Source organism: Petromyzon marinus, unplaced genomic scaffold (genome assembly GCF_048934315.1).
Source record: "Petromyzon marinus isolate PM22_M1 ecotype Great Lakes invasive population unplaced genomic scaffold, UKy_Petmar_22M1.pri1.0 PM_Scaffold_394, whole genome shotgun sequence".
In the NCBI taxonomy this organism is placed as follows: Eukaryota; Metazoa; Chordata; class Hyperoartia; order Petromyzontiformes; family Petromyzontidae; genus Petromyzon; species Petromyzon marinus.
The window spans coordinates 16,550-27,500 of NW_027423384.1; the positions used below are offsets into that span (position 1 = coordinate 16,550).

The 10,951-nt window shown below is 56.8% G+C and overlaps 1 protein-coding gene across 1 annotated transcript in view; it reads right to left on the minus strand.

Annotated features, from left to right (window-relative positions):
* Positions 1 to 2,452: 2,452 nt before the first annotated feature.
* LOC116957042 (uncharacterized) overlaps positions 2,453 to 10,951 on the minus strand; it is a 12,094-nt gene continuing 3,595 nt past the window's right edge. Inside the window, exons 2-4 of the mRNA XM_032978959.2 lie at positions 6,911 to 7,196; positions 6,053 to 6,170; positions 2,453 to 2,714 (exon numbers count right to left, since the gene is read on the minus strand). Of these exons, the coding sequence (XP_032834850.2) occupies positions 2,453 to 2,714; positions 6,053 to 6,170; positions 6,911 to 7,196 (666 nt within the window). The remainder of the gene's footprint in view (positions 2,715 to 6,052; positions 6,171 to 6,910; positions 7,197 to 10,951) is intronic.

A 10,951-nucleotide genomic window follows, 5' to 3' on the forward strand; every position in this document is an offset into this window, starting at 1 on the left:
AGACTGTCAGTGTCTCTGACACGGCCATCGTGAACCCCCTGAGAGAGAGACACCCAGACCCAGGGCTTGAACCCAGGCTCTCAGTGTCTCTGACACAGCCATCGTGAACCCCCTGAGAGAGAGAGACACCCAGACCCAGGGCTTGAACCCAGGCTCTCAGTGTCTCTGCCACGGCCATTATGAACCCCCTGAGAGAGAGACACCCAGACCCAGGGCTTGAACCCAGACTCTCAGCGTCTCTGACACGGCCATCGTGAACCCCCTGAGAGAGAGAGAGAGACACCCAGACCCAGGGCTTGAACCCAGGCTCTCAGTGTCTCTGACACAGCCATCGTGAACCCCCTGAGAGAGAGAGACACCCAGACCCAGGGCTTGAACCCAGGCTCTCAGTGTCTCTGCCACGGCCATTATGAACCCCCTGAGAGAGAGACACCCAGACCCAGGGCTTGAACCCAGACTCTCAGCGTCTCTGACACGGCCATCGTGAACCCCCTGAGAGAGAGAGAGAGACACCCAGACCCAGGGCTTGAACCCAGGCTCTCAGTGTCTCTGACACGGCCATCGTGAACCCCCTGAGACAGAGAGAGACACCCAGACCCAGGGCTTGAACCCAGGCTCTCAGTGTCTCTGACACGGCCATCGTGAACCCCCTGAGAGAGAGAGAGAGACACCCAGACCCAGGGCTTGAACCCAGCCTCTCAGTGTCTCTGACACGGCCGCTATGAACCCCCTCACCCCCCCCGTCTTAGACGGTCAATGTGACCCTACGCGTGGAAGTGAAATATTCACTTTGTCTGTGCTTCGTTTCAACCCGTTAAGAAAATAAAACAAAGATACCCGTCGCCCGAGGCAGGGCGAGGATTCGTTCCTCAACTTCACTCACCGCCCACAAGCCCACCGATACATTTACGAATAAATCTGGTCATGGACACAGCTACCAATAAAGTTATACTAACGTGGTCTAGCACAGCTACCAATAAAGTTATACCAAAATTTGTCTAGAAGAGCTACCGATAAAGTTATGCTATCAAAGTACAGAGCCACCAATAGAGTTATACTAACAAGTACATCGCTACCAATAAAGTTATACTAACAAGTACATAGCAACGCATAAAGTTATACAAAGTTTGTCTAGTATAGCAACCAATAAAGTTATACTATCAAGTACATAGCCTCCAATAAAGTAAAACTAACAAAGTACATCGCTACCAATAAAGTTATACTAACAAGTACTTAGCTACGCATAAAGTTATACAAAGTTTGTCTTGTATAGCTACCAATAAAGTTATAGTAACAAGTCCATAGCTACCAATAAAGTTATACTAACAACTACATCGCTACCAATAAAGTTATACTAACAAGTGCATTTCTACGCATAAAGTTATACTAAGTTTGTCTAGTATAGCTACCAATAAAGTTATGCTATCAAGTACATAGCCTCCAATAAAATTATACTAACAAAGTACATCGCTACCAATAAAGTTATACTAACAAAGTACATAGCTACCAATAAAGTTATACTATCAAGTTCATAGCTACCAATAAAGTTATACTAACAGGTACATGGTTACCAATAAGATTAATACACCAATTCGGTTCGGCTAGTATTCCAACTCGTAAAGTTCAACTTACAAATAAAATGCATTTATCTTAAAACGAAAACTGCATCATCATCATCATTACAATAGTAAAAACAACAATTGTATAAAACTACAACTAAGCTCTCTACAAGCTACAAGCCGAGTGAACTCTGTTACAGGTTAAGACTTCAAATAATTCCCCTTAACATGCTGCTCAACGAAATGACCGCTAGTTACCAGCTGGTTACAGCTAGTTACCAGCTGGTTACCGCTAGTTACCAGCTAGTTACCAGCTGGTTACAGCTAGTTACCAGCTGGTTACCACTAATCACCGTCTGGTCACCCATCCGGTAAATCATCTGGTCAGTCACCTGATCACCCAATGACCCAATCATCTGGTCAGTCACCTGATCAGTCACCTGATCACCCAATGACCCAATCATCTGGTCAGTGACCTGATCACCCAATGACCCAATCATCTGGTCAGTCACCTGATCAGTCACCTGATCACCCAATGACCCAATCATCTGGTCAGTCACCTGATCACCCAATCATCTGGTCAGTCACCTTGGCAGTCACCTGATCACCCAATCACCCAATCAACTGGTCGGTCCCCTTATCACCCAATCACCCAATCATCTGGTCAGTCACCTGATCACCCAATCACCCAATCATCTGGTCAGTGACCTGATCACCCAATCACCCAATCATCTGGTCAGTGACCTGATCACCCAATCATCCAATCATCTGGTCAGTCACCTGATCACCCAATCACCCAATCATCTGGTCAGTCACCCAATCATCTGGTCAGTCACCTGCTCAGCCACCCAACCAATCACCTCCTCTCAACGTCCCCCCTCAAACGTCCCCCCTCAACGTCCCCTCAACGTCCGCCCGGCGTCGCGCGTCGCGGGCGCGGCGCAGGTGCACGCCACGGCGACGTGCACCCAGCCGGGCACGAGGGCGACGCGCCCCAGGGCGCACGGCACCCTGCGGAGGACGCCGGCGGCGGCCGTGACGGGCACGGAGGCCCAGGCGAGGTCGTGGCGCTGCCGGGAGGCGTCCACACAGCCCGGGCAGAGGCACTGCGCCTCGGGGAGTCTCGCCGGGACCCGGGAGGGGTCCTCGTTCATCCTGGGGGCGGGGGGGGTGGGGTGAAGGGTGAAGGGTGGGTGAGTGAGTGAGTGGGTTGGTGAATGGGTGGGTGAGTGGGTGAGTGGGTGGGTGGGTGAATGGGTGGGTGGGTGAGTGAGTGGGTGGGTGGGTGAAGGTGTGAGTGGGTGAAGGGGTGAGTGGGTGGGTGAAGGGGTGAGTGGGTAAATGGGTGGGTGGGTGAAGGGGTGAGTGGGTGGGTGGGTGAAGGGGTGAGTGGGTAATTGGGTGGGTGGGTGAATGGGTGGGTGGGTGAGTGGGTAAATGGGTGGGTGGGTGAAGGGGTGAGTGGGTGGGTGGGTGGGTGAAGGGGTGAGTGGGTGGGTGAAGGGGTGAGTGGGTGGGTGAAGGGGTGAGTGGGTGGGTGGGTGAATGGGTGGGTGGGTGAGTGAGTGGGTGGGTGGGTGAAGGTGTGAGTGGGTAATTGGGTGGGTGGGTGAAGGGGTGAGTGGATGGGTGGGTGAAGGGGTGAGTGGGTGGGTGGGTGAGTGAGTGGGTGGGTGAAGGGGTGAGTGGGTGGGTGGGTGAATGGGTGGGTGAAGGGGTGAGTGGGTAAATGGGTGGGTGGGTGAAGGGGTGAGTGGGTGGGTGGGTGAAGGCGTGAGTGGGTGGGTGGTTGGGTGAAGGGGTGAGTGGGTGGGTGGGTGAAGGGGTGAGTGGGTAATTGGGTGGGTGGGTGAATGGGTGGGTGGGTGAGTGGGTAAATGGGTGGGTGGGTGAAGGGGTGAGTGGGTGGGTGGGTGGGTGAGTGAGTGAGTGGGTGGGTGAAGGGGTGAGTGGGTGGGTGGGTGAATGGGTGGGTGGGTGAGTGAGTGGGTGGGTGGGTGAAGGTGTGAGTGGGTAATTGGGTGGGTGGGTGAAGGGGTGAGTGGGTGGGTGGGTGAAGGGGTGAGTGGGTGGGTGGGTGGGTGAAGGGGTGAGTGGGTGGGTGGGTGGGTGGGTGAGTGAGTGAGTGGGTGGGTGAAGGGGTGAGTGGGTGGGTGGGTGGGTGAAGGGGTGAGTGGGTGGGTGAGTGAGTGAGTGGGTGGGTGGGTGAAGGTGTGAGTGGGTGGGTGGGTGAAGGTGTGAGTGGGTAATTGGGTGGGTGGGTGAAGGGGTGAGTGGGTGGGTGGGTGAAGGGGTGAGTGGGTGGGTGGGTGGGTGAAGGGGTGAGTGGGTGGGTGGGTGAAGGGGTGAGTGGGTAATTGGGTGGGTGGGTGAAGGGGTGAGTGGGTGGGTGGGTGGGTGAAGGGGTGAGTGGGTGGGTGGGTGAAGGGTGAGTGGGTAATTGGGTGGGTGGGTGAATGGGTGGGTGGGTTAGTGGGTAAATGGGTGGGTGGGTGAAGGGGTGAGTGGGTGGGTGGGTGGGTGAGTGAGTGAGTGGGTGGGTGAAGGGGTGAGTGGGTGGGTGGGTGAATGGGTGGGTGGGTGAGTGAGTGGGTGGGTGGGTGGGTGAAGGTGTGAGTGGGTAATTGGGTGGGTGGGTGAAGGGGTGAGTGGGTGGGTGGGTGGGTGAAGGGCTGAGTGGGTGGGTGGGTGAAGGTGTGAGTGGGTAATTGGGTGGGTGGGTGAAGGGGTGAGTGGGTGGGTGGGTGAAGGCGTGAGTGGGTGGGTGGTTGGGTGAAGGGGTGAGTGGGTGGGTGGGTGAAGGGGTGAGTGGGTAATTGGGTGGGTGGGTGAATGGGTGGGTGGGTGAGTGGGTAAATGGGTGGGTGGGTGAAGGGGTGAGTGGGTGGGTGGGTGGGTGAGTGAGTGAGTGGGTGGGTGAAGGGGTGAGTGGGTGGGTGGGTGAATGGGTGGGTGGGTGAGTGAGTGGGTGGGTGGGTGAAGGTGTGAGTGGGTAATTGGGTGGGTGGGTGAAGGGGTGAGTGGGGTGGGTGGGTGAAGGGGTGAGTGGGTGGGTGGGTGGGTGAAGGGGTGAGTGGGTGGGTGGGTGGGTGGGTGGGTGAGTGAGTGAGTGGGTGGGTGAAGGGGTGAGTGGGTGGGTGGGTGGGTGAAGGGTGAGTGGGTGGGTGAGTGGAGTGAGGTGGGTGGGTGAAGGTGTGAGTGGGTGGGTGGGTGAAGGTGTGAGTGGGTAATTGGGTGGGTGGGTGAAGGGGTGAGTGGGTGGGTGGGTGAAGGGGTGAGTGGGTGGGTGGGTGGGTGAAGGGGTGAGTGGGTGGGTGGGTGAAGGGTGAGTGGGTAATTGGGTGGGTGGGTGAAGGGGTGAGTGGGTGGGTGGGTGGGTGAAGGGGTGAGTGGGTGGGTGGGTGAAGGGGTGAGTGGGTAATTGGGTGGGTGGGTGAATGGGTGGGTGGGTTAGTGGGTAAATGGGTGGGTGGGTGAAGGGGTGAGTGGGTGGGTGGGTGGGTGAGTGAGTGAGTGGGTGGGTGAAGGGGTGAGTGGGTGGGTGGGTGAATGGGTGGGTGGGTGAGTGAGTGGGTGGGTGGGTGAAGGTGTGAGTGGGTAATTGGGTGGGTGGGTGAAGGGGTGAGTGGGTGGGTGGGTGGGTGAAGGGCTGAGTGGGTGGGTGGGTGAAGGGGTGAGTGGGTAATTGGGTGGGTGGGTGAAGGGGTGAGTGGGTGGATGGGTGAAGGCGTGAGTGGGTGGGTGGTTGGGTGAAGGGGTGAGTGGGTCGGTGGGTGAAGGGGTGAGTGGGTAATTGGGTGGGTGGGTGAATGGGTGGGTGGGTGAGTGGGTAAATGGGTGGGTGGGTGAAGGGTGGGTGAAGGGGTGAGTGGGTGGGTGGGTGGGTGAGTGAGTGAGTGGGTGGGTGAAGGGGTGAGTGGGTGGGTGGGTGAATGGGTGGGTGGGTGAGTGAGTGGGTGGGTGGGTGAAGGTGTGAGTGGGTAATTGGGTGGGTGGGTGAAGGGGTGAGTGGGTGGGTGGGTGAAGGGGTGAGTGGGTGGGTGGGTGGGTGAAGGGGTGAGTGGGTGGGTGGGTGAAGGGGTGAGTGGGTAATTGGGTGGGTGGGTGAAGGGGTGAGTGGGTGGGTGGGTGAAGGGGTGAGTGGGTGGGTGGGTGAAGGGGTGAGTGGGTAATTGGGTGGGTGGGTGAATGGGTGGGTGGGTGAGTGGGTAAATGGGTGGGTGGGTGAAGGGGTGAGTGGGTAGGTGGGTGGGTGAGTGGGTGGGTGGATGAATGGGTAAATGGGTGGGTGGGTGAGTGGGTGAATGGGTAAATGGGTGGGTGGGTGGTTGAGTGGGTGGGTGGGTGAATGGGTAAATGGGTGAGTGGGTGGGTGTGTCGATGAGTGGGTGAGTGGGTGGGTGAGTGGGTGGGTGAGTGGGTGGGTAGGTGGGTGAGTGGGTGAGTGAGTGGGTGGGTGATGCTGACGATGCTGAGAGGAGGCAGCAACTGACCGGTAGGTCCAGGGAGAGAGGGAGCGGTCGCGCAGCAAGGAGCTCTTCAGCAGTTCGGGAGACCACCGAGGGCAGTCCAGCGCTGGCGCCGAGGCCGCTGATGATGCTGCCTCTAGATCTGTGTGGTGGGTGGGTGGGTGAGTGAGTGGGTGGGTGTGTGGGTGGGTGGGTGGGTGAGTGAGGTGGGTGGGTGAGTGGGTGAGTGGGTGGGTGAGTGGGTGGGTGAGTGGGTGGGTGAGTGAGTGGGTGGGTGAGTGAGTGAGTGGGTGAGTGATTGAGTGGGTGAGTGAGGTGGGTGGGTGGGTGAGTGGGTGGGTGGGTGAGTGAGTGGGTGGGTGGATGAGTGGGTGGGTGGGAGAGGGAGTGAGTGGGTGGGTGGGTGGGTGAGTTGGTGGGTGAGTGGGTGGGTGAGTGGGTGGGTGAGGAGGTGGTGGTTGGGATGGAAGATGTCGTTAGTGAGTTGGTAGCCACGGGGCCGGAGGTCACTGAGAACCTGGGTCTGGTCTCTCTGTCTGTCACAAAGCACCCAGAACCACGCCCACCACCACCACCACCACCTCTACCACCACTACCGCCACATCCACCACCACTACCACCATAACCTCCACCACCACCGCCACAACCACCACCACCTCCACCACCTCCACCACCTCCACCACCACCACTACCACTTCCACCAGCTCCACCACCATCACCTCCACCACCACCACCGCCACAACAACCATCACCACCACCACCACCACCTCTACCACCTCCAATAGCTCCACCACCACCCCCACCACCTCCACCACCACCACCACCACCTCCACCACCACCTCCACCACCTCCACCACCACCACCACCTCCACCCCTCCTCACCGTTGGCGCTCTCCAACAACTCCCGTACGGAGTGTGGCAGGTAAAGGCGCTTGAGGAGGACCTCGTCCGGAACGTCGGCCTGGCACTCGGGCCCCGTCCAGAGGCCGTCGGGCCCCACGTGGCGGCCTCCGTCGGCGGCCTCCCACTGGCCTGCTGATGAGGACGCCGCTGACGCTGACTGCTGATGATGATGCTGGTGGTGGTGGCGGTGGTGGTGGTTGGATTTCCGGGAACATTGAGCCACCACCACGAGGAGGAGGAGGGTGGTGGTGGTGGTCAGCAGCGTCTGGGGGGGGTGGGGGTGGGAGAGGGGGGGGGGGGAGATGTCATCTTCATCATCGGTGATCATGGTTGTTGTTGTTGTTGTTCAGGTTGAAGTGGGTGAGAAGAGTAGGGTGAGTGGATGGTATAGCGCTAACCACGACACTACCGCTCCCCACACACACGCAGACACACACAGACAACAACAACAACCGCTATTCGCCACTAAGTGGCGGTGACGTCACCACGACGCTTGTGCCAGGCTATGTGCACCCTGAGGCCACGTGAAGTGTCGAACGCCCGCTGGCAGGAGGTCACGGGGCAGACCCAGGTGCCACGGGTCGACTGACTGAGATGACTGGCTGATGCACCACCTGTGCCCCCTACTGTGCCAACCTGCTGTGCTTTAGCCACCCGGCGCTCCGCTCGTTGTTCTGAGCGTCGCTCCTCCGCCCTCCGTTGTTGTTGGAGGGCGACTGCCTCCAACTGCCCAGTAGCGTCCTTCACGAGCCTCCTCCACAGAGGCCGATCTTGACACTGCTGGTACCAGTCATCGGCAAGTCCACTCAGCTCCCCGTCCTCCTGTACCACGTCACTCTATCTCTTCTCTAGCCCGTGCCGCGCCCGTTTAGCCCCCTCGATCCGGCGGAACAAAAGTTGTTTTCGGCATGAGGTGGCTGGGCATGCGGGCTACATGACCCTGCCAACGCAGCCTTGCCTGCCGGAGGAGCTCACCGATGGGACCTTGCCTAGATCTTTCAAGGATTTGTGAGCTCGTCACACAATCCAGCCTGGTTAAACCCAGGATGGATCGTAGGCAGGCTAGCCTAAATTTTTCTAATCGACGAAGATGTCCCATTAGGGGGGTCCACGTTTCGCAAGCGTAGAGAAGGGAGGGAATGACCGTGGCCGAGAACACCTGAAGCTTAGTGCGGAGCGACAGACCAGGTAGCTTCCACACAGCGTTACGCAACCGATGAAAATATATTGCCGCTCGACTGATTCGGAGTGAGACCTCTGCTGTTAAACTGGAGCCGGTCATAAGCACACTGCCCAGGTTTGGGAAACTCTCCACTCTCTCCACAACTGCCCCATCACCGGGAGTTGTGGGAGTTGTGGGGGTGGAGTGTCCGATGGTACAAAATACACAGGCAGGTGCTTAGTTTTGGTGGGGCTGATGGTAAGGCCCCATCTCTTAGTGGTACGCTCCAGTCTCAGCAGCAGAATCTCCAACTCCTCCTCTGAATGAGCAGCTATTACCAAATCATCGGCATACATAACGTGGTTGAGCAATAGGAAGCCATCCCTTGACCGCACCCGGGCATCGATCAGCCTCCCATTATATCTGTACCAAATGGAGATTCCCCCGGTACAGCTATTGAAGGCTTCACGAACTACGTGGTCAAAATAGTTGTTAAATAATGTGGGAGCCAGAGGACATCCCTGTCGCACCCCAAGGTGTACAGGGAATGGCTCTGGCTCCCGGCCACGTAGTTTTACCCGGGCCCGCTCACCATCATGAAGGTCCTTAATGAGCGTGAGCAGAGGTTCAGGGACTCCAAAAGCACGAAGAACAACCCAGAGCCCAGGCCTACTGATGGTATTATAGGCCTTGACCAGGTCAATAAAGAAGAGATGTAGGTCTTGCTGGAATTCCCTACACCCCTGCTGTAGCAGACAGACAGAAAATATGGCATCTGTGCAGGACCGCCCTTTCCTGAAACTGCATTGGGGCTCCGCAAGCCTCTCCTCAGCATGCCTGGCAAGGCGATGTTGAATAATCCTTGCCAGGACCTTTCCCGGCACACTGAGGAGTGAGATGCCCCTGTAGTTGTTACAGTCTGTGCGGTCCCCCTTCTTAAAAAGGGGGACCACCAGGGCATCCTTCCAATCCTGCGGAACCCGTCCAGTGGTCCAGACTGTTGTTATGATGTCATATAGGGCAGTCTGTGCACAAACGCCACCCTCCCTCAGCATTTCGCTTGGGGGATCATCTCTGGCCGCTGCCTTTCCTGGTCTCAGACTCCGTATCGCCTTCAGTACTTCCTCAACAGATGGCACCTCAGCCAGCCACTCGCAGAGGGTGACTTCTTCCAATATTTGAGGCACCGCAGCCTCAGCAGGGTCATCCTCACTTTGTGCCACGATGTTTTCCTGGCTGAGGGATTTTCCCTCCCCCAGGACCTCACAGAAATGCTCAGCAAATCTGCAAACCTGTTCCTGGGGGTCGGAGATTGGATCACCGTTTTTTCCCCTAATGATGTTAATAGGTGTGGCGCTGCAGGTTACTTTTTTGATGGAGTTAAATAGAGATTTGTGATCACGGGCCACTGAGGCAGACTCCATCTCCTCAGCAACCCGCGACCACCACCCATCCTTGCAGCGCCTCACGGCTCTCCGAACCTCCGAGCGAAGGCTGCGGTAAGCCTCCTCATTCTCTGATGTGGGATTCTGTAGCCGATGACAGTGGGCCTGTCGCTTTTTCTCAACCATCCTGAACACCTCCTCTGTCAGCCAGGGTCTCTGGGGAGGTCTGGACCGCGTACCCAAAGCAGCCATTGCAGCTGCATGAGTCACAGTCCTAAACCTCGCCCATTTACCCTCGACACACACACAGACACACACACAGACACACACACAGACACACACACAGACACACACAGACACACACACATACACACACACAGACAGACACACAGACACACACACAGACACACAGACACACACAGACACACACACAGACACACACAGACACACAGACACACACAGACACACACACAGACACACACAGGCACACACAGACACACACACAGACACACACACAGACAGATATCTATGTACGGGTTCTGCATAGTTGAAGTCTGTGACCGTAACACAACAAACATGGCTACGATGTCTCCCTCTCCCCACGTTGCTATGAGCAACGGCGTTGTTGATGGTGGTGTTTGTGGTGGTGGTGGCTGTGGTGGTGGTTGTGGTGGTTGTGGTGGCTGTGGTGGTGGTGGCTGTGGTTGTGGTGGAGGTGGTTGTGGTGGTTGTGGTGGTTGTGCTTGTGGTGGTTGTGGTGGTGGCTGTGGTTGTGGTGGTAGTGGTGGTTGTGGTGGTTGTAGTAGTTGTGGTGGTGGCTGTGGCTGTGGTGGTTGTGGTGGTGGTGGTTGTGGTGGTGGTGGCTGTGGTGGTTGTGGTGGTGGTGGTTGTGGTGGTGGTGGTGGTGGCTGTGGTGGTGGCTGTGGTTGTGGTGGTTGTGGTGGTGGTGGTTGTGTAGTCATCAACTTGTGATGTCGGAGATTCTTAAAGAGTCAGACTAAAACTGGATAGACTCTGCTGCTAAACACACAGACACACAGACACACACACACAGACAGACACACAGACACACAGAGACACACAGACACACAGATACACAGAGACACACAGAGACACACAGACACACACACAGACACACATACACAGACACACACAGATACACACACACACACAGATACACACACAGAGACACAGACACACAGAGACACACAGAGAAACACAGAGACACACAGAGACACAGAAACACACAGATACACAGATACACAGAGACACACAGACACACACACACAGACACACACAGACACACACAGACACACACAGATACACACACAGAGGCACAGACACACAGAGACACACAGACACACACACAGACACACAGAGACACACAGACACACAGAGACACACAGAGACACAGACACACACACACAGACACAGACACACACAGACACACACAGACACACAGATACACACAGA